The sequence below is a fragment of the Cetorhinus maximus genome, chromosome X, assembly GCF_964194155.1.
Source record: "Cetorhinus maximus chromosome X, sCetMax3.hap1.1, whole genome shotgun sequence".
NCBI lineage: Eukaryota > Metazoa > Chordata > Chondrichthyes > Lamniformes > Cetorhinidae > Cetorhinus > Cetorhinus maximus.
Window position 1 is genome coordinate 17,464,561 of NC_135917.1, and position 23,919 is coordinate 17,488,479.

At 48.3% G+C, this 23,919-nt stretch overlaps 1 protein-coding gene across 1 annotated transcript in view; it reads right to left on the minus strand.

The window, feature by feature from the left end:
• The window catches only part of pou6f1 (POU class 6 homeobox 1), a 294,584-nt gene that overhangs the window by 22,593 nt on the left and 248,072 nt on the right, over window positions 1–23,919 (minus strand). The window contains exon 10 of the mRNA XM_078534560.1: window positions 16,041–16,209. Coding sequence (XP_078390686.1) covers window positions 16,041–16,209 — 169 coding nt within the window. The remainder of the gene's footprint in view (window positions 1–16,040; window positions 16,210–23,919) is intronic.

A 23,919-nucleotide genomic window follows, 5' to 3' on the forward strand; every position in this document is an offset into this window, starting at 1 on the left:
GCTAAGGGATTGTACAACTTGCCCAGTCAGCCAATTGCTCTGCTGCCCCCTGAAATGCACATTAATCTGCAGCCTGTGCCCGAGGGGTGAAAAGTTCTGGAGCTCTTGGTGGCAACTTCATGCTTTTGCGTTGCTTGAGTGGGCAGAAAAGCTTCAGAGGCCCAACTCCAAGGCTGTCAATGGAGCTGCAGATGAACAGTCTCAGCTGTGGAAGAATGCTTACTTTTGACAAGTTTTTCCGAGTGTTTGGCCTCTTCCCTCACCCCACTTAGCCCTCGGCATGTGCCTGAGTATTTCCTTCACTCTGTCTGTGCTGCCTTGTGCTCCCCCTCCCACCTCACCCGTGGTCTGACCTGCACTGAAGCCCTTGCCCGGGCACTGCACTGAAAGCCAGGCGGGCAAAGCGACTTGCCTGTGTCCCCTGCGAATGTGCAACGCCCTCTTCCTTGATGTCCTACAGGTGATGCTCACAAGCGCTACACATGGTTGTGTGCACTCACCTCCGAGTTCCCCTCAAAGTTCAGCTGGCCAGGTGCACACCTTTTAAAGGCAGTCATGAGGCATGCTGTTCTGATGTGGACGCTAAATTCGACGTGGAGGGATGATTCCGGTGAGCAGGGCTTATTAATTCGATGCAAATGTATTAAAATGATGTTCCCAATGTGTGGTGGCAGGAAACGCGGCCGCCATTGACAGGCGGAGCAGACCATAGCAAACTAGTTTCACGATGGCATAAAACACATTTTTGGCCTTCCCGCCATATTGCTCCACCCCCTGCCCGCCATGACACCCGACGCCTATGGGGCCGGGAAATTCTGGCCTTACTCTTTCTTTGACTCGAGAAAGCCTGGTTAAATTGGTTCCTCCTAAAAAAGTAAATACATTTGGATTGGGAAAGGGTATCCATGGAGGGAAGGGATTGCTTTTAAATTAACCTTGTAGTGACCAATCGAGGGGGTTGAATAAAGAAGGGGAGCCAGCTCATTCCTCCTCACCAGGGAACATAACAAAATTTGGGTCCCGTTCGGGAAGTTAACAAATTAGGGGGACCTTGCCTGGGGACTGGTCATAATAACAGAGAGCAGTGGAGGGTGGGTCATTGAATATATTCAAGGCTGAGTTAAATAGATTTTTGATTGACAAGGGAGCCAAGGGCTATGGGGGACAGAGAGGAAAGTGGAGAAAAAGCCACGTCAGAACAGCTATATGAATTAGGAGCAGGAGTAGGCCACTTGGTCCCTTGAGCCTGCTCCGCAATTTAAATAAGATCATGGCTGATCTGATTTCTCCCCCATAACCTTTCACCCCCTTACTTATCATGAGTAAGCCAGGATCTTCTTCAATGGCAGAGTTTGATGGGCCGAATGGCCTACTGCTGCTCCTATTTCTTATGTTGCTATGTTCTCACGAGTGGTTAGAATCTGGAATACACTGGCTGAGAGGGTGGTGGAGACAGATTTAACTGTAGATTTCAAAAGGGAATTGGATAATCACTTGACAAAGAAACATGTTCAAGGCTACAGCGCAAAGGCGGGGGAGCGGAACTAGCTGAGTTGCTCTTGCAGAGAGCTGGCATGCACAAAATGGACCAAATGGCCTCCTATGCTGTAACCATTCTCTGTTTTTAACCACCTCGCACAGAATCACCTCCACCTCAACAATAATGAAAGGGAAGTGTTTGAGGTGGGCTGGTATCAGCTGCCTGCAGGTTCATGTCAGCACCTCTTCATTTTTGCCAGTGACCTCTTAGCTCTCTCCACTTTGAGCATTGGTAAAGGCCGCCAATGGACTGAAATCTCAGTCTTTTCAGCTTCTCCAAAACTGTAAAGCCCTGAAATTTCTGGGGTCCACAGAGCAGGATCACTGCCCATCCCAGCCCAGAACCAGACCCTGTCACAAATTGCGTGGATGGGTTCATTTGCATAGTCGGGGCAGACCACCAGCACCTGTAACATCACATCAGCTGCCTAAGGCCCAATTCTTTTTGTCTCCCTCTGTCACAGAGTGTAATCAATCCCCTCTGCCGAGCAGCACTGGCTTTGTTTGATTGGGAGACAGCTGCCTTTTAGGTGGTAGAAACTTGTTTATGGCTGCAGGAATTAAAAACCTGCAACAACTGAAAGGGAACAGGGCACAAGAAATTCTTTTTGAAGCTTCACTGTAAATGATGACACCCAAAAATGTCACTGACATGTGCAGAGGGCAAGAGAGGTCCCTGGTCCAGCAAGCAGACTGTGGACAGGCTTTTCTCCAAAGTGATACAAAGCAGGCCTGCGGTGTTTCAGTGAAACAGATATGAGCCCCAAAGCAGAACAACACAGCCGCAGATGGTGTTCAGGGTACAGTAACTCAGTGCTGCACAACATTTGATAACACAACCAGAACAGGCAAGGGGAAAAAATCATCAGCACTTTACAAAAATACATGATTATGCAGTCTCCTTTCTGTGTTAAAGTGAGTGAATTGCTTATTATCTATGCCCAGGAGACCACATTTTTCCATTGCACTCCCACAGCAATCTGGAAGCATTCCTTCATTCTCAGCCTTACGTGTAAGGCTGTGTAATCACTGCACGAAAAGTCTCAAAACTTTAAGGCTGCAAAATTAAGTTGGACAACGCCTGCATTTTTGGCATGATGGACACAGTTTCAGGTCCAAGATAACATCCGCGCCATGGGCACACACTTCTGGTGCTAACTATGCTGGATGCCATTTTGTTGAGGTTGTTAGCACAAATGCTGGAAGTGTGTGTCCGATGTATGCAGAGTAGGCAGGTCATGATGTCAGTCAGTGTGTACAGCAGTATAGTGGTTATGTTATTGGACCAGTAATCCAGAGGCCGGGGCTAATGATCAAGATACATTAATCCCAGTAAGGCAGCCTAGGAATTTAAATTCAGTTAATGAAATAAATCTGGAGTAAAAAGCTAGTCTTAGTAATGGTGACCATGAAATTACCAGATTTTTTGTTGTAAATCCCATCTGGTTCACTGATATTCTTTAGGGAAGGAAATCTGCCGTCCTTACCTGGTCTGGCCGACATGTGACTCCAGACCCACAGCAATGTGGAAGACTCTTAATTGACAGCTGAAATGGCTTATCATCTATGCCCAGGAGACCACAGGAGACACTCAGTTGTATTACTACAACAAAGTTGAATAAGAATAAATGTTGACAGATCATTGACCAATCAGCATCATCCTAGGCATTGGCAGCTAGTTGGCTCTGTAACATCTCCTTAGTAACATCTGTGGAATAAATGGGAGAGCTGTCCATGGATTAGTCAAGCAACAAACTCAACTGATGAATCAGTGATCCCCCATGTTGAACACCACTGAGGATAGTTGGGATGTACTCTGGTTGGGGGGACTTCAATGTAGTACCAAACTGGCTGAGTTCTGAAGGACATATCTGCCAGACTGGGTCTGAGGCAGGAGGTGAGGGACACAACAGGAGGGACACCACTTGACCTCACTCTCACCAGTCTGCCTCTTGCAGGTGCATCTGTCCATTAAAGTGTTGGTAGGAGTGACCATTGTACAGACATTGTGGAGACAAAGTTCCTTCCTCAAGCTGAGGACACTCTCCATCATGCTGTGAGGCACTACCACCCTGCTGAATGGATTAGATTTCAAACAACAAAGAACAAAGAAAAGTACAGCACAGGAACAGGCCCTTCAGCCCTCCAAGCCTGTGCTGATCATATTGCCTGTCAAACTCAAACATTTTGCACTTCCGGGGTCCGTATCCCTCTATTCCCATCCTATTCATGTATTTGTCAAGCTGCCTCTTAAACACCACTATCGTACCTGCTTCCACCACCTCCTCTGGCAACGAATTCCAGACACTCACTACCCTCTGCATAAAAAACTTGACCCGCACATCACCTTTATAGTTTTCTCCTCTCACCTTAAATCTATGTCCCCTAGTAATTGACTCTTCCACCCTGGGAAAAAGCTTCTGACTATCTACTCTGTCCATGCCACTCATAATTTTGTAAACTTCTATCAAGTTGCCCCTCAATCTCTGTCGCTCTAGTGAGAACAATCTGAGTTTCTCCAACCTCTCCTCATAGCTAATAACCTCCAGACCAGGCAGCATCCTGGTAAACCTCCTCTGCACCCTCTCCAACACCTCCATATCCTTCTGGTAATGTGTTGACCAGAATTGCACGCAATATTCCAAGTGTGGCCTAACCAAGGTTCTATACAGCTGCAGCATGACTTCCCAGCAAGCATGCCATATGCCTTCCTGACTACCTTATCCACCTGCGTTGTCACTTTCAGTAACCTGTGGACCTGTACACCCACTTCGAACTGATCCAGCAACTCAAGACTGGGTATCCATGAGGTGCTGTGGGCCATCAGCAGCAACAGATTTGTATTCGAACACAATCTGTAACCTCATGGCCCAGCATATCCCCCACTCTACCATTACCATCAAACTGGGGGATCAACGCTGCTTGAATGAAGAGTGCAGGAGGGCATGCCAGGAGCAGCACCAGGCATACCTAAAAATAAGGTGTCAACCTGGTGAAGCTATAACACAGGACTACTTGCATGCCAAACAGCATAAGCAGCAAGTGATAGACAGAGCTAAGCGATCCCACAACCAACGGATCAGATCTAAGCTCTGCAGTCCTGCCACATCCAGTCGTGAATGGTGGTGGACAATTAAACAACTCACTGGAAGAGGAGGCTCCACAAATATCCCCATCCTCAATGATGGAGGAGCCCAGCACATCAGTGCAAAAGATAAGGCTGAAGCATTCGCAACAATCTTCAGCTAGAAGTGCCGAGTGGATGAACCATCTCAGCCTCCTCCGGAGGTCCCAACAATTTGATTCACTCCACATGATATCAAGAAATGGCTGAGTGCACTGGATACCGCAAAGGCAAAGGGAGTTGACAACATCCTGGCTGTAATACTGACTGCTTGTGCTCCAGAACTAGCTGCACGCCTAGCAAAACTATTCCAGCTACAACACTGGCATCTTACCAATAATGTGGAAAATTGCCCAGGGATGTCCTGTACACAAAAATCAGGACAAATCCAACCCGGCCATGAGTCTACTCTCGATCATCAGTAAAATGATGGAAGAGTCATCAACAGTGCTATCAAGCGGCACTTACTCAGCAAAAACCTGCTCAGTTTGAGTTCCACCAGGATCACTCAGCTTCCGACCTCATTGCAGCCTTGGTCGAAACATGGACAAAAAGGATGAATTCCAGAGGTGAGGTGAGAGTGACTGCCCTTGACATAAAGGCAGCATTTGACCGAGTGTGGCATCAAGGAGCCCTAAAAAACTGTAGTCAATAGGGATCAGGGGGAAAACTCTCCACTGGTTGGAGTCATACCTAGTACAAAGGAAGATGGTTGTGGTTGTTGGAGGTCAATCATCTCAGTTACAGGACATCGCTGCAGGAGTTCCTCGGGGTAGTGTCCTAGGCCCAACCAGCTTCAGCTGCTTCATCAATGACCTTCCTTCCATCATAAGGTCAGAAGTGGGGATGTTTGCTGATGATTGCACAATGTTCAGCACCATTCGCGACTCCTCAGATACTGAAACAGTCCATGTCCAAATGCAGCAACAGCTGGAAAACCTGGCATGTAACATTTGCTCCACACAAGTGCGAAGCAATGATATTTCCAATTAGGGAGTGTATAAGAACCTCCCTTTGGCATTTAATGCCAATACCATCCTGGGGGTTACCATTGACCAGAAACTGAGTTGGACTAGCCATATAAATACTGCAGCTACAAGAGCAGGTCAGAGGCTGGGAATCCTGAGTAACTCACCTCCTGACTCCCCAAAGCCTGTCCACCATCTACAAGGCACAAGTCAGGAGTGTGATGGAATACTCTCCATTTGCCTGGATGAGTGCAGCTCCAACAACATCCAAGAAGCTTGACACCATCCAGGACAAAGTTTGATTGGCACCCTATCCACCACCTTAAACATTCACTCCCACCACCACTGACACAATGACAGCAGTGTGTACCATCTACAAGATGCACTGCAGGAATTCACCAATGATCCTTAGACAGCACCTTCCAAACCCACGACCACTACCATCTAGAAGGACAAGGGCAGCAGATAGATGGGAACACCACCACCTGGAAGTTCCCCTCCAAGTCACTCACCATCCTGACTTGGAAATATATCACCGTTCCTTCACTGTCGCTGGGTCAAAGTCCTGGAACTCCCTTCCTAACACCACATGGAGTGCAGCGGTTCAAGGCAGCTCACCACCACCTTCTCAAGGGGCAGTTAGGGATGGAAAATAAATGCTGGCCTAGTGAGCAACACCACATGCCACAAACAAATTAAAGCCACTTTCAGATTAATTGTTGAATGATTTCTACTAACTGTTGCTGAGTTAACAGTAATAATATCTGGTGGTCTGTGAATTGCTAATTAAAGTTAGGTGAATTCTACGGTGTAGTGAGATAATGAAGGAACGGTGAAACATTTTCAAGTCAGGATGGTGTAGTTTCCATCTCCTTGGCCTGCAGTATGACAGGGGGAATGAGAAGAGGTGACACAGAGGAGGACATGCTGCTCGAAGAGAGAGCAGCAGGAGGAGGAGAAGGACTCTCAGCAGGAGACCATATCCACTCAGGGTCTTCAGGGAGTAATTCTCCTACCTCAGCCTCAGCAAGGAACAGTGTGTGCACCATTTCCACTTCACTAAGGAGGTGCTAACAGAAATGTGCCATCTGTTGTCGGCAGATCTGTAGCTTCAGAGCTGGGCAAGGATGACATTGCCAGTGGCTGTAAAGGTGACCATGGCTTTGAACTTCTTCACATTGGAATCCTTACAGATTGGAGCAGGTGACATCTCCAACAACTCGCAGTTCACCATCTGCTGTTGTATAAGGCAGGTTACTGACAGTCCGTACGCAAAGCGGGAGAGGGTTACATTACATTCTCTCGTTCCAGTGTGAAGCAGGTAAAGTGAACACGTGGTTTCACCAGGATAGCGGGCTTCCTCATAATGCAGGTTGCCACTGATGGCACACGTTGCTTTGTGGGTGCCGTATGTTATTCCAGAGAGATGTACTGCAACTCCAATAGTTTCCATTCCCTCATGTGCAGCTGATGTGTAACTATACTGTGTCAATACCCAGTATCCTGACAGCAGCCATGATGCATTCATTCTGCGCCAGTCCGCTGTACCGTCAACATTTAAACCACCACAAGGAATCAGAGCGTGGTTACTGGGTAACAAAAGTCTATCCATTGACTGCATGACTCATGACTCCGATGTGCATGTGGGCTCCCGCTGCCTGGACCTTGTAGTGCTCAGTAGAATGCGTGACACGATTCATCGTGGTCTGCTGTATCTGCAACTTTACCATCATGAAGGAACAGCTCTTGTCACCAGATATATGGTGAGCAGCTGAGGAGAAGGAGTAGAAGGAAAGAGAAGGGAAGGGTGAAGATGAAGAGCAGGAGGAAAAGAGCAGGTGCCAAAACACATCCCACTGCCGTATCAGTGAACACAACACCAACTCCCCTCTCACCAAAAGTCCTACAGCTTGCCTTCCCTGTTGCTGAGCGTTCTTCAGGTACCAATGCTGGGAGAAAAACCACCACAAAACAACCATTCCAAACCAACTTTATCAAATAAACCATCCAATATTCCATACAAAAGTCAACCATTCGCCCTTAATTTCTGTCTTGCAGGTGCCTTTGCCTGGCCTCGTGCTCCTACACTGTATGACCCAAGTGGCTGCAGCATAGCTGGTGAATTTCACTAGCTGAAGCCACAGATGGCCTTGCAGGACACCCTCAAGCAACTCCGGAGCTTGAGGACCCAGACTTGACTGCACCCAGCTTTGGACTGCAGAGGTGGGAGCATGAGTGCTGTCATCCTAAGAGGGGACAGCAGATTTGTGCTCCATGGAGCCACTGCTATTCCCTTGTAGTGTCACCTCAGCAATCCTAGCAATGTGTTGGAGGACATATTGCTGGGCTGCCATGAGAGACTGCAAGCCCTTTTGACCACTGGTAGCAGCAGTCATGATAACAGCAGTCTGAGCATTCGTGGTAACAAGCAGATATCTCCTGATCTCAGTCTGAGGTTCCACTGAAGCAATCAGACATTACGTGTCTTCCACTTGTGCTGCTGAACTTGAGACATCAACCATCAGACACTCTATCATGGATGGATCTGTAAATGCTGCCATGGAGTTAGCCATCGCTTCCATGCTGGAAGGGATGGGCTTCAAGCTCTACACAAAGCCCTGTACAAGGTTGGCATCAGATGCATCCATGCTCCTTCATAGTGACAACAGGCTCTGTGATAGGCCTGCCAATACACCAAGCATTTCTGTGTGTATGCCCATCAGCCATTTACCTGTGTGCTGCCCCATCAAAGTCCTCATCTGGGTCCTCTGCAGTAGAACTTGTGTGTGACCTTGCCCTTGGGTGAGCTGGCACCCATGCTATCCTTCCAACCCACTCTGGCTGCAGGTCACTCATGCCCAGTGTCTCAGCATGTGCAGATCCTGCCTCTAAAGTATGTGTAGTGACTGTATCTGAACTGGTGGCTGTGAGTGTGACAGTGAGTGATGGTGTTTCACCTCCAGCACTGTCTCCTTGCTCTTTCACCTCTTTCTCTTCCACCACTGACTGGCTGGATGTCAGCTCTTGGGCATCTGAAAGGAGAAAGACACAAGGGTTGGGTTGTGATGGTGGTGGGAAAGGGTAACAAAGAGGTATCTGCTTACACAATCCGCAGCGACTGCAGATGAGGGGAAAGTGGGATGTGAGGAGGATTAGGGACGAGCATACCATCATCTTCGATGCTTTCAGTTGCAATGCTGGTCACGCCCTCATTCATGGCCACTTCTCCATGGGGAGTGGGGACAGACATCTGTGCCTGTCTTCCACTGAGTAGCTCCTTCCACCGCTAATTGTGCACCACCTTGACCTGAAAGAGAGAGAATTGTATCAATGAATCTGGTTAAATGTGTTTGGGTGATGTGCCTGCCACAGTTGAATAGCTGGCAGTATGTGCAAGCTGGGAGGTGTGGGTGTGTGCAGAAGTGTTAAGTGTGTGAGGATGAGGTGAAGGAATGTTAGCTATGAGTCTTGATTGACGGAGATTGTTGTTAGGTGAGTGAGGGGGGTGTGGTGAATTGAGCAGCATCTGAAGCTAGCAGTGCAGTTGGTAGGATACAGAATTTAAGGATACGTTCACTGATCTTAATCATTTGTGAGAGGTCATTGGACTTCTTATGGCACTGTATCCAGGTCCTTGGCATTGACCGTGATGGCTATCTGCTCCCACTGCATTCTTAGTGTTGATCTGGAGGGTCTCCTGGTCCTATATGGATAGAGGATCTCTCCTTTCCTGTCTGCTTCCTGTACCAAGATCTCCAGTGCTGAATTGGAGAACCTTGGATCCCATTTTCTCACCTGTTGCACCATAGTCATGCTTCTTGCAGGTCAGGTGCTCTTTCCCACCCACTTCCAGCACCTGCTCCAGTCAAAACGCACCTTCCCTTTAAGAGGTACAGGCTGGCTTTAAATAACAAACTTGGGAACTTGAACTCATGTTAGCATCTCAAAATTCTGCGACCCTGCTTAGGCATGCTAGTCCCTCAACAGCGCACTTAGTGCTGACTGTATGCTGCAACAATGTCAATGAGCAAGCTTTGTCTGCTGCCTGTCTTGGAAATGGGTTAATCGCACATCACGATCCCTGCACCTGCTTTTGTACCGTATTGAATTTCACAGTTAAACATTTAGTGCAGATCCATTATGGATAGCTTGCTGACACCACATTTTAGTGGTAGATGCACTGTGTTACATTGCTCCTCAGCTGGTGTCCTGGGGCAAGCGCACAGAGTCTTCAATCATGCCTCTAAAGAGTAACCTTGGTCTCCCAGGAGCCACACAGACGCCTGCCCCACTGGGTGATGGACTGTTGGCATTCTGGACTACTTTTAGAAAGAAAGCAATGTGGTAACTTCCAGGAGAGTGAGCATTCAACTGCACAATGCAGTGTTGCAAAGAAGTCAGACATGCCAAGACTGGAATCCTTTATATTGACATAGCTGGTGACAGTGACCTGAAGACTTCAAAGGTCATAAGGGTGCAATCTCCTTGGGAAATCTTGCTTGCTCTGCAAACTTGGCAAAACTGCAGTGTCCTGTCAGGTACTGTTAACTGTCAATGAGTAACTGGATGTAATTGCTAGCTCCAGCACAAACTATGATATGCTTATTGCTCCTATATATAGTTGACTGGCCATTTTTGCAAGTACTTTGTTTGAAGGATGTGCTTGACACTAGCAATGCCACTTCTGTCTGTCACTTGTTGTCCTAAAGGGGGGATGGGCTGTCTTCATACGGATTGTTTGTACAACTGTCTGATTTGCTAGGCCACTTCAGAGGGCATTCAAAACCAACCCTGCAGTGTGGGACTGAAGTCACATGTAAGCCAGACCAGGTAGGGATAGCAGCTTCCTTCCCGTAATGATGTTAGGAAACTAGTTAGGTTTTCAGCAACATTCCAGCAGCTTTCCTAGTTATTTTGTGTGGTACTAATCTTTCTGATGTCTCCAGTGGAGATGTTTAGGATTGTTGTGATTCTTGTGCAGTGTCATTGAATTGGGCTGCAGCATCTGACCTGTCCCTCGTGGCTTCCTTTGTGAAGGGTACCTGCCTCTGCAAGCACTGTTCCTGGATCAAATGAAGCTAAGAGTACGTTGCTCTGTTCTGCCTGAAGTGGGGATACCAGGGGGTGTTTGCCATGCACCTTCCATTCTGCCTGGCGGCCTTCCATTGCCCTTGAGTTACTCCGTAAAAACAGATATTGGGGTAATCCCACATTATCATCTCTAGTATGGGAGGGAGAGTAAATAACAAGGGTCACACAGCAAAAGGCAGGAGCTGAAAATGTTGACAACAGCATAAAAAACAAATACATTTGGCTAAGAAATAAGCTTTCTGCAGAAGTAGGCCCATTGAATACACTTCCACCAATACCTGCAGCACCAAATGCTGAACATAGATGAGACTGCTGCTGCAAAGTCTAGCCTGGTATTTAGAGATCAATCTCATCTCCAATTCCTTTGTAGTTTTCTATAATTTTAACAGGATACAGTAGCATAGTGATTGTTCGTTGGGGGTTATGTAACTAGATTAGTAACCCAGAGGCTTAGCGAAAGATCCAGGCAGAGCTGGGACCAGTGCCCTTGCGGGGGCTTTTGCTAGTTCTGTTGGGGAGTATTTAAACTCGTGTGGCAGGGGGATGGGATCCCAGGAGTAGGATCAGAGAGGTCAGATTCAGATCAGAAAAATGGAGGTAGAACATTAGCTAGGGACATTGTGATAGACATGGAGTTACAGGAGAAGCAAAGTTTACAAAGTGTCCAGCAAGGGAAATTGACGGGGTTAAACTGTTTATACTTCAATGCAAGGAGTATTACAAACAAATATAAATATGTCGGCAAATTTCTGCTTGTAAGAACAAGAGGGCAATAATAGTAGGAGACTTCAACTATCCTAATATCAACTGGGATTCAAACAATATAAGGGGCACTGAGGGAGAAATATTCATGCAGTGTGTCCAGGAAAATTTTTTCAACCAATTAGTGACAAACCCAACGAGAGGAGATGCAATTCTAGACCTAGTCTTGGGGAACGAAGAAGAGCAAGTAGGTGAAGTGGCAGTTGGCGACCATATCGGGGACAGTGATCACAATTCAGTTAGATTTAGCATTACCATGGAAAAGGACAGAGATAAGGCTGGAGTAAACGTCTTGAACTGGGGGAAGGCAAGTTTTGCAGAAATGAGAAGGGACTTGGCTGAGGTGGACTGGACAGCACTGCTGGAGGATAAAACAGTGGAAAACCAGTGGGAAGCACTAAAAAGCAAGATCCTAATTGTATAAAGTAGACAAGTCCCCTACAAAAGTAAGAGTGGTACTGCCAAATCTAAACCCCCCTGGTTGTCTAGAGGAATACAGGGGAAGATCAAACAGAAAAAGAAAGTGTACAATAGGCACAAAGAACAAAGCACTGCAAATAGCCTAGACGAATATAGGAAGTGCAGGGACGAAGTAAAAAAGGAAATAAGGAAATCAAAGAGAGGGCATGAAAAATGATTAGCAAGTAAAGTTAAAGATAACCCAAAGATGTTTTACCAATACATTAATGCTAAAAGGTTACTTAAGGAAAAAGTGGGACCTATCAGAGATGAAGATGGAAACTTGTGTGTAGATGCAGAGGCTGTGGGAAGGGTCTTGAATGAATATTTTGTCTCCCTGTTTACAAAGGAAAGGGAGGACGTAGATATAGTAGTCCAGGAGGAACACTGCGAGATATTGGATGGGATAGTTATAAAGAGAGAGGAAGTACTCGAAGGGTTGAAATCCTTGAAAGTTGATAAGTCACCAGGGCCAGATGGATTGTTTCCGAGGCTGCTGAAGGAAGTCAGGGAGGAGATAGCAGATGCTGTGAGGATGATTTTCCAATCTTCACTAGATACAGAGGAGGTACCGGAGGACTGGAGAAATGCAAACGTAGTTCCATTGTTTAAAAAGGGATCAAAGGAAATGCCAAACAATTATAGACCAGTTAGTCTTACATCGGTGGTGAGCAAATTAGTAGAATCAATCCTGAGAGATAGGATTAACTGTCATGTGGAAAGGCATGGACTAGTCAGGGATGGTCAGCATGGATTTGTTAAAGGTCTTGCCTCACAAATTTGATTGAATTCTTTGAGGAAGTGACAAGAAGGGTTGATGAAGGTAGTGCAGTGGATGTTGTGTACATGGATTTTAGCAAGGCATTTGACAAGGTCCCACATGGCCGATTGGTCAGGAAAGTAAAAGCCCATGGGATTCAGGGTAATGTGGCAAACTGGATAAAAGGTTGGCTTTGTAACAGGAAACAAAGGGTAATGGTCGATGGATGCCCTTACAAATGGAAAGTTGTCTCAAGTGGTGTTCCACAGGGCTCGGTGTTGGGACCCTTGCTGTTTGTGTTATATATTAACGATTTGGACGTGAACGTGGGGGGCACGATTGGGAAATTTGCAGATGACACAAAGATTGGCCGAGTAGTGGATAGTGTAGAGGATAGCCATAATCTCCAAAACGATATAGATGGGTTGGTGGAGTGGGCGGTAAAGTGGCAGATGGATTTTAACATAGAAATGTGTGAGGTCATACATTTAGGGAAGTCAAACAGTTACAGGGATTACACAATAAATGGGAATATACTAAGAGGGGTAGATGAAGTGAGAGATCTTGGCGTACAAGTACACAGGTCCCTGAAGGCAGCAGCTCAAGTGGACAAGGTTGTAAAGAAGGCTCTCCTTCATTGGCAGAGGTATAGAATATAAAAGTAAGGATATAATGTTGGAATTGTATAAAACACTGGTGAGGCCACAACTGGAGTATTGTGTGCAGTTCTGGTCACCACATTACAGGAAGGATGTAATAGCTCTGGACAGAGTGCAGAGGAGGTTTACAAGAATGTTGCCAGCGTTAGAAAAGTGTAGCTACGAGGAGAGATTGGATATATTGGGGTTATTTACCTTAGAACAAAGAAGGCTGAGAGGTGACTTGATTGAGGTGTACAAAATTATGAGGGGAATAGATAGAGTGGACAGGATAAAATTGTTTCCCTTGATGGAGAATTCTAGAACCGGGGACATAGATTCAAGATAAGCGGCAGAAGGTGTCGGGGGGACATGAGGAAGAACTTTTTAATGCAGAGTATAGTGGGTATCTGGAATTCGCTGCCCAAGTTGGTGGTAGAGAAACTCTAAACTCTTTTAAAAAGTACCTGGATCTGCACCTTAAGTGCTGTAAGCTGCAGGGCTATGGGCCGGGTGCAGGAAGGTGGGATTAGAAAGGGCATCTGGGTGTCCTTGGGCTGGCATGGACAAGATGGGCCGAATGGCCTCCTTCTGTGCTGTAACTTTTCTATGGTTCTAAGGTTCTATCTGGAAACATGAGTTTAAATCCCATCAGAGTCACTGGGGAATTTAAATTCAGTTAGTGAAATAAATCTAGATTAAAAAGCTAGTCTCAGTAATGGCGACCATAAAACGATCAGATTGTTGTAAAAACCCATCTGGTTCACTAATGTCCTTTAGGGAAGGAAATCTGCTGCCCTTACCTGGTCTGGCCTACATGTGACTCCAGACCCACAGCAATGTGGTTGACTCTTAATTGCCCTCTGAAATGGCCTAGCAAGCCACTCAGTTGTATTAATTCAACGTGCTTATAGTGGTTCAGGAAGGTAATTCACTGCTACCTTTCTGAGGGCAATTAGGGATGGGCAAGAATGCTGACCTTGCCAGTGTTGCTCACATCTCAAGAATGTATTTTAAAAAAAAGTTTATTTTACCACCACAATTTCATTTAAGTGAAAATCAAAGGAGAAATAAAATATGGAGAGAAGTAAAAACTACAAAACCTTTTTCTCTTTTCTCCAACTTTTTCCATCCCCTACCTTCCCCTTCTCCTGTTCTCAGGTACAGTTGCACAGATTGTGGTTATTTTTCTCTACCTCACTCAGGTGGCTATTTTTTTTACCTGATCCCAGTGAGTGTCAGCAAGCTATTTGACCGGGTGGTCTGTCAGAGCCAAGCCCAATCCTGTGGAAGCAGGAGTTTAGATAGGAATCAGAAGCAGGAAACTGGAACAACTCTTCTTGCACAAATCTGGGGAGTTGAGGCCAAAAACAACTAAGATTAGCCTAGCTCAACACAGATCAGGGCCTGCATTTTTAAGCCCTGCCAGGGCAGGAATGGAGGCTGGCAGGCAGGAAGTTCCTTTGCTGCATTCCACCCCTGACAATTTTCCCAGAGGTGGGATGGGCGGGTGGGGACCAGTAGGGCAAGCAGAGGGTAACCAATTCACCTTGTTAATGGCCACTTAAGGCCAATTGTCAGAGACCAAATGGGATTTTCCAGTCAATCTCCAGATCCCTGGCAATGTCAGGGAAGAGTTTAGCTGCCTCCTGGCAGCAGACTGGGACACCAGCACTCCAGGCAGGCTTAGAGGCCATCTGCAGCTGCAGACCACCACCACAACAGTGGCCCAGCTGCTTGATCTGCTTTTTATTTCATTTTAAATGTCAAAATTGGGGTGCCCTCTTCCTCATTTACCTGCCTTGGCAACTTGCTGCTGGTTCCAAGCTAGAAGGCCTCCTATTGGCCCTCCAGCTTTGAGATCCCGCCTACCGTCCTAATTTAGGCAGCAAGTCCACTCTCTGGCCTTTAATTGGCAGATTCAGGGAAATCACAGCCGGGTGCCTGTTCCCCACACAGGAGGTGTCAGCTGTGGCTCAGTTCATAGCACCCTTGCCTTTGAATCAGAGGGTTGTGGGTTCATGTCCCACTCCTGGAAACCAAGAACTGTGATTGTACTCGAAAGAGTTGCAATCTGTGACTGTTGATAACTCAAAAGAGTTTCCCCACACAGTGTGGGCTTCTGACCCCTATTTGAGCCCGATAGCAGGTTTCAGAAACCCGCAGGAGGGAAAATCCTGCCCCAGGAATCCAGCCTCAGATATTCGCTGCCTGTATGTCTCAGCTACCTAGCGGCCTAGCCGAGTGAATTATTAAGAGGTTAAAAGTCTCCAACCATATAGCAAATACTTGAAATAAAATATAATTTCTCCTGCTGTGTGGAGAACATGAAGCTTAACATTGAGGATTGCAAAGGATATTGCTCTGCACTGCTTTCTATGCAGCCTTTGGGTAGGACCTCAGATCAATGATGAATATGCTGCTTTAAAGTGGCTGATTGAAACAGGGAAGTTATTTAATCTTAAAATATCTCCAGTTCTGATGAAGGAACCCAACTGAAAGTTAACTTTTTGCTTCTTTTCAGATGATGACTGAGCGGCTGTGCATTTTCAGGTTTTATTTCAAACTTCCAACTTTTGTGGTATTTTCTTTTAATCCTTGCATGGGAGTTATTCCTCCCGACACTTACTTTCTCCTGTTAAGTATTACTTCTCCTGCCACCTGCTTAGTTCGAAATACCACCTTGGTGGTTGTGTTACCTGCAGATGGCTGACTGGCTGTACGCTGGTCCCTCTGCAGCACTCAGTGCCTGTCCAACCTGTGTCTGCGTCAGTCCAAGAGACAGTCGACGAATCTTAAAATTCTTTGCAAATTCACGAATCTCTTCCAGGTTTATTCCATCCACCTCGGTGGGTGCATTTTGAGGCTCTAAAATGGCAAGAGATAATATTCCAGATTGGATTCTTTTGTCAGGAAACAATTAGATTTTTAGCATAACTGGGATTCTTTGAGATTACTTCAACCACAACTTTGACATTGTTAGGAGCCAGCCAGATTCTTAGGGGGCAATTTTAATCCTGTCCATCCCACAGAAAGTTAGTAGGAGGACGGTTAAAATCAGCCAGATACTCACCCACTGATCCCACAGACTCCGATTTTAAAGGGCATCTGCCCGAACCAGCTGCTATGGTCAGGACAGTTTGTCACCTGCCATGGTCTACTGAAAGTTAAAATCAAGGCTTTACAGACCAAAACTAGAAATGCCTGTCAGTTTACTACTGCCATGGTCAGACATGGAAATTTCCTCAAAATCTCTGCCAAAACAGCAATGTAAGTATGGCACAATGATGAGTTTCAGCATAAATGATCAAGGATATTCAGGCGTAAGTGACTCAGGCTAGTTTACATGTTACAAACCACTGTTGGTCATTGACACAGCTTTAGCCCCAAGCAAGCCAGCAGCTTGCATGCATTTCCTGAATTTACATTGGTTTTCTGGTGGCTGCAAAAATCCAGGCATAGCAGGGTTATAGGTCACCTAATACCAGCATGATTGAATGACTCTGAGGCAAGGAGGAATTTCCAAACTTTGCAGATCATCTCTGGAGTTCTGTAGCATTGTTTCTCTGCGTCTTTTTTTAACCTGTTTCTTTCTGACATTTGCACTTTTCCTGGTCAGGCCCTTTGAGTTTCTGAAACTGTGAGGTTTTGAACTTCCACCCTTCTCAAAGTGTTCAGAAGGTCTAAGGAGCTGCAAAGGTCTTTCCAATAGGCATCCCTGTATTCAGTTTTTTTAAGGCAGATGGAGAGAAGCAGTAGAGGCTGAAGCTCAACAAGTGAGGCACCATGCCAGGAGACTGCACTATCAACCCCCGCCCCAGAGGGTGCACAGAGAAGGAAGAGTGTACCAGGATCTTTCAGAAGAGCAGTATGTGTGGAGCTGGAACCTCATGACAGAAGCAATCGGCTACCAGTGTGAAATTCTGCAGGAAGACCGAAAGTCACAGTCTACCTCCCACAGAGTGTTAACAGCAGAGATAAAGATCACCATGCTGCTCAATTTTTACAATTGTGGATTGATACAATTATCCAAGCCAGATCATCACAATACGAACTGTGGGGTTGAGGATCAAGGAACAGGGGCTATGGAGTGAAGCTTCAGTTTCATTCTGTTAACAGGAGGGGGTTCCATTTGTTGAACATGCAGATTGTCTGCAATGCCTGCATTCAGGATGCTGCCTTGATGCCTTTATCCTCCACCATCGCTCTTTTATTCAGCGAGGAAGGATAATGAAGACGGATGGATTGTGGAGAACATTTCTACTCCCTGAAGGTATGGCTGATAACATCATTTCCATGCCATCCACAATACAGCACAGGAATGCTTCACAAAAGCAAAATGCTGCAGATGCTGAAAATCTGAAATAAGAACAGAAAATGCTGGAAATACTGAGCAGTTCAGGCAGAATCTGTGAAGATAGAAACAGAGTTAATGGGGAGAATCTTCAGTTTGGCAAGTGGGGGCGGGGCCCGCTCGCCGACCTGTAAAAGGACGGGGGGTGACGTCAGGCGTGCGTCCTTTCGATTTTCAGTTCGGTGGGCGTGCAGCTGACTTGGCTGTGCGCCCGCCAAACTGTCAAAGGTCTATTGAGGCCATTTAACTAACAATTAAAATAATTAACGCAGCTGCCCCTTCAACCTTAAGGTTGGCAGGGGGGCAGGCAAAGAACCCAGGTGGCCTTCGCATTTTTCATGGAACCTCATCCTTGGGCGGGATGAGGTTTCATGAATGATTTTAAATTTTCTCAAAAATTTTTACTGAAATTAATGCACATGTCCCAGTTGATGTGACAGTTTCACATGAGGGGAAATGTCATAAAAATCTTTTCAACACTTTATTCAATGGTTAAAACTTGAAACGAATCTCCCTGAGGCACATTTCTGCGCTCGCACTCCTGACTCAGGGAGCTTCTGGGTGGGTGTCACACTGGTCAGGCCTTAATTGGCCCACCCACGTAAAATGGCAGCGCAGGCCTGATCCGCACCCGGCCTCACACAACCCACCCCCAAAGGGGGGAAAATTCTACCCAATCTTTCAGGTCAATGGCCTTTCATAAGAAGCAGGAAAAATTAGAGATCCAGCTTTTAAGCAAGTGAAACAGCAGGTGTTGCACCTCCTCTCTCCTCAATGTTTGAAGCCCCAGACACTCCTTCCAAGTGAAACAGCGATTTACTTGTACTTCTTTGAATTTAGTCTACTCTATTTGCTGTTCGCAACATGATCTCCTCTACATTGGGGAGGTCAAATACAGATATACAGATTAGGTGACCGCTTTGCAGAACACCAGTTGCTGCTGTTTTAATTTCCTACCTTGCTCTCATGCTGACCTTCCTGTCTGCGGCCTTCAGGAACATTCCAACAAAGTTCAACACCTGCTCGAGGAACAGAGCCTCATCTTTCGATTTACAGCTTTCTGGACTGAACACTGAGTTCAACGATTTCAGACCATAATCTCTGCCACCATTTTGTTCCTTTTTCTTTTCAGGTTTTGGTTTTACTCTAATTTTTCCCTTGTTTTTGCTTTTGGACAGCAGCTGTTCACCATTCTGCCATTCACACCTCCTCTAGACCCACCATTTGTTTCTTTACTGGTCCCATTATCTCTCCATTTAATCTCTCCTCCCTTCCACACTATCACAGCCCTTCCCTTTTGTTCCTTTTCCCATCCTCCCTCCTTTCACCTTCTTAAAACCTGTTACATCCCTAACTTTTCCCAGTTCTGATGAAAGGTCATCGACCTGAAACGTTAACTGTATCTCTTTCCACAGATGCTGCCTGATCTGCTGAGTATTTCCAGCATTTTCTGTTTTTATTACAGGCACACTCCAATCGTGCACACATGCAGAGCCAATAGATGGTGGAGAACACTACAAGCTGTGTTCTGAAAGCCCATGTTCAGGTGCCCAGACAGTTGGGGCAGTGTCCTGTAGCACACACTGCACAGGATGGCTTGGACTGTGGCCTGCTGCGCAATGCACAATTTTGACATGCAGGAAGGACTCAGCCTAGAAATAACAGCTAAGAAGACTCACAGAATCCCCTTACAGTCCCAAGCTGGACATCTTGGAGCCCAGTGGTTGGGAGGTGGGCAGTGGGTGTTGGCCACTCAGAGACATTCAGCAGCTGCTTGCTCCAGCCATAGAAACCTGCCCAAAAACAAAGCAAACTGGCACAAACCATTTGTGATGGATTATTCCCTGTGGGATTCTGAATGCAAAACCTGACAGATTAGACAATGTAAGAAACAATTCAACCTTTATTCAATCAATGATGTTGCACAAAGAAGCTTCAGTTAGAAATGAGTCTTAAAAAAAAGTAAACTTTCAAATCAAGTGAGTAAGGGGGTACGGAAAGTAAGAGGGTAGGGTGGGTAAGGTAAGTGGGTAAGGGGGTAGGGTGGGTAAGGTAAGTGGGTAAGGGAGTAGATGGGTTAGGTAACTGGGTAAGGGGGTAGGGTGGGTAAGAGGGTAGGGTGGGTAAGGTAAGTGGCTAAGAGGGTAGGGTGGGTAAGGTAAGTGGGTAAGGGAGTAGGGTGGGTAAGGTAAGTGGTTAAGAGGGTAGGGTGGGTAAGGAGGTGGCTAAGAGGGTAGGGTGGGTAAGGTAAGTGGGTAAGGGGGTATGGTGGGTAAGGTAAGTGGGTAAGGGAGTAGGGTGGGTAAGGTAAGTGGGTAAGGGAGTAGGGTGGGTAAGGTAAGTGGGTAAGGGAGTAGGGTGGGTAAGGTAAGTGGGTAAGGGGGTAGGGTGGGTAAGGTAAGTGGGTAAGGGGGTAGAGTGGGTAAGGTAAGTGGGTAAGGGAGTAGGGTGGGTAAGGTAAGTGGATAAGGGAGTAGGGTAGGCAAGGTAAGTGGGTAAGGGGGTAGAGTGGGTAAGGTAAGTGGGTAAGGGAGTAGGGTGGGTAAGGTAAGTGGGTAAGGGAGTAGGGTAGGTAAGAGGGTAGGGTGGGTAAGGTAAGGGGGTAGGGTGGGTAAGGTAAGTGGGTAAGGGGGTGGGGTGGGTAAGGTAAGTGGGTAAGGGGGTAGGGTGGATAAGGTAAGTGAGTAAGGGGGTAGGGTGGATAAGGTAAGTGGGTAAGGGAGTAGGGTGGGTAAGGTAAGTGGGTAAGGGGGTAGGGTGGTTAAGGTAAGTGGGTAAGGGGGTGGGTAAGGGAGTAGGGTGGGTAAGGTAAGTGGGCAAGGGGGTAGGTTGGGTAAGGTAAGTGGGTAGGGTGGGTAAGGTAAATGGGTAAGGGGGTAGGGTGGGTAAGGTAAGTGAGTAAGAGGGTAGGGTGGGTAAGGTAAGTGGGTAAGAGGGTAGGGTGAATAAAGGGGTAGGGTGGGTAAGATAAGTGGGTAGGGTGGGTAAGGTAAGTGGGTAAGGGGGTAGGGTGGGTAAGGTAAGTGGGTAAGGGGGTAGGGTGGATAAGGTAAGTGGGTAAGGGGGTAGGGTGGATAAGGTAAGTGGGTAAGGTAGTAGGGTGGGTAAGGTAAGTGGGTAAGGGGGTAGGGTGGTTAAGGTAAGTGGGAAAGGGGGTGGGTAAGATAAGTGGGTAAGGGAGTAGGATGGTTAAGGTAAGTGGGTAAGGGGGTGGGTAAGGGAGTAGGGTGGGTAAGGGAGTAGGGTGGGTAAGGTAAGTGGGCAAGGGGGTAGGGTGGGTAAGGTAAGTGAGTAAGAGGGTAGGGTGGGTAAGGTAAGTGGGTAAGAGGGTAGGGTGAATAAAGGGGTAGAGTGGGTAAGATAAGTGGGTAGGGTGGGTAAAGTAAGTGGGTAAGGGGGTAGGGTCGGTAAGGTTAGCGGTAAGGGGATAGGGAGGGTAAGCTAAGTGGGTAAGGGGGTAGCGTTGGTAAGGTAAGTGGGTAAGGGGGTAGGGTGGGTAAGGTAAGTGGTTAAGAGGGTAGGGTGGTTAAGGCAAGAGGGTAAGGGAGTAGAGTGGGTAAGGTAAGTGGTTAAGGGTTAGGGTGGGTAAGGTAACTGGGTAAGGGGGTAGAGTGGGTAAGATAAGTGGGACAGGGTGTAAGGTGGGTAAGATTAGTAGGTTAGGGGGTAGAGTGGGTAAGGTAAGCGGGTAAGGGGGTAGGGTGGGTCAGGTAAGTGGGTAAGGGGTAGGGTGGATAAGGTAAGTGGCTAAGGGAGTCGGGTGGGTAAGGTAAGTGGGTAAGGGGGTAGGGTGGGTAAGGTAAGTGGGTAAGGGGTAGGGTGGATAAGGTAAGTGGGTAAGGGAGTTGGGTGGGTAAGGTAAGTGGGTAAGGGGGTAGGGTGGGTAAGGTAAGTGGGTAAGATAGGGTGGGCGAGGGGGTAGGGTTGGCGAGGTAAGTGGGTAAGGGGATAGGGTAGGTGAGGCGATAGGGTGGGTGAGGGGATAGGGTGGGCGAGGTAAGTGGGTAAGGGGTTAGGGTGGGCGAGGGGATAGGGTGTGCAAAGTAAGTGGGTAAGGGGATAGGGTGGGCGAGGGGATAGGGTGGGTGAGGGGATAGGGTGTGCGAGGTAAGTGGGTAAGGGGATAGGGTGGGTGAAGCGATAGGGTGGGTGAGGGGATCGGGTAGGCGAGGTAAATGGGTAAGGGAATAGGGTGGGTGAGGAGATAGGATGAGTGAGGAGATAGGGTGGGCGAGGTAAGTGGGTGAGGGGATAGGGTGAGTGAGGGGATAGGGTGGGTGAGGAGATACGATGGATGAGGAGATAGGGTGGGCGAGGTAAGTGAGTAAGGGGATAGGGTGGGCGAGGGGTTCGGGTGGGCGAGGGGATAGTGTGGGCGAGGGGATAGGGTGGGTGAGGGGATAGGGTGGGTGAGGGGTTAGGGTGGGCGAGGGGATAGGGTGGGCGAGGGGTTCGGGTGGGTGAGGGGATAGGGTGTGCGAGGGGATAGGGTGGGTGAGGAGAGAGGGTGGGTGTGGTAAGTGGGCGAGGGGATAGGGTGGGTGAGGGGATAGGGTGGGCGAGGTGATAGGGTGGGCGAGGGGATAGGGTGGGCGTGGGGACAGGTTGTGCGAGGGGATAGGGTGGGTGAGGAGATAGGGTGGGCGAGGGGATAATGTGGGCGAGGGGATAGGGTGGGTGAGGGGATAGGGTGGGTGAGGGGATAGGGTGGGCGAGGGGATAGTGTGGGCGAGGGGATAGGGTGGGTGAGGGGATAGGGTGGGTGAGGGGTTAGGGTGGGCGAGGGGATAGGGTGGGCGAGGGGATAGGGTGGGTGAGGGGTTAGGGTGGGTGAGGGGATAGGGTGGGTGAGGAGATAGGGTGGGCGAGGGGATAGGGTGGGTGAGGGGTTAGGATGGGTGAGGGGTTAGGGTGGGTGAGGGGTTAGGGTGGGTGAGGGGTTAGGGTGGGTGAGGGGTTAGGGTGGGTGAGGGGTTAGGGTGGTTGAGTAAGTGGGTAAGGAGATACGATGGATGAGGAGATAGGGTGGGCGAGGTAAGTGAGTAAGGGGATAGGGGGGCGAGGGGTTCGGGTGGGTAAGGGGATAGGGTGGGTGAGGGATTAGGGTGGGTGAGGGGTTAGAGTGGCTGAGGGGGTAGGGTGTGTGAGGGGTTAAAGTGGGTGAGGGGTTAGGGTGGGTGAGGGGTTAGGGTGGGTGAGGGGTTAGGGTGGGCGATTAAGTGGGTAAGGGGATAGGGTGGGTGAGGGGATAGGGTGGGCGAGGTGATAGGGTGGGCGAGGGGATAGGGTGGGCGTGGGGACAGGTTGTGCGAGGGATAGGGTGGGTGAGGAGATGGGGTGGGCGAAGGGATAGGGTGGGTGAGGGGATAGGGTGGGCGAGGTGATAGGGTGGGCGAGGGGATAGGGTGGGCGAGGGGACAGGTTGTGCGAGGGGATAGTGTGGGCGAGGTAAGTGGGTAAGGGGATGGGGTGGGCGAGGGGTAGGGTGGGTAAGGGGGTAGGGTGGGTGAGGGGATAGGGTGGGCGAGGGGATAGGGTGGGCGAGGGGATAGGGTGGGTGAGGGGATAGGGTTGGTGTGGGGATAGGGTGGGCGAGGTAAGTGGGTGAGGGGATAGGGTGGGTGAGGGGATAGGGTGGGCGAGGGGATAGGGTGCGCAAAGTAAGTGGGTAAGGGGATAGGGTGGGCGAGGGGGTAAGGGGGTAGGGTGGGTTAAGTAAGTGGGTAAGATAGGGTGGGCGAGGGGGTAGGGTTGGCGAGGTAAGTGGGTAAGGGGATAGGGTGGGTGAGGCGATAGGGTGGGTGAGGGGATAGGGTGGGCGAGGTAAGTGGGTAAGGGGTTAGGGTTGGCGAGGGGATAGGGTGTGCAAAGTAAGTGGGTGAGGGGATAGGGTGGGCGAGGGGATAGGGTGGGTGAGGGGATAGGGTGTGCGAGGTAAGTGGGTAAGGGGATAGGGTGGGTGAGGGGATCGGGTAGGCGAGGTAAATGGGAAAGGGAATAGGGTGGGTGAGGAGATAGGATGAGTGAGGAGATAGGGTGGGCGAGGTAAGTGGGTGAGGGGATAGGGTGGGTGAGGAGATACGATGGATGAGGAGATAGGGTGGGCGAGGTAAGTGAGTAAGGGGATAGGGTGGGCGAGGGGTTCGGGTAGGTGAGGGGATAGGATGGGTGAGGAGAGAGGGTGGGTGTGGTAAGTGGGTAAGGGGATAGGTGGGCGAGGGGTT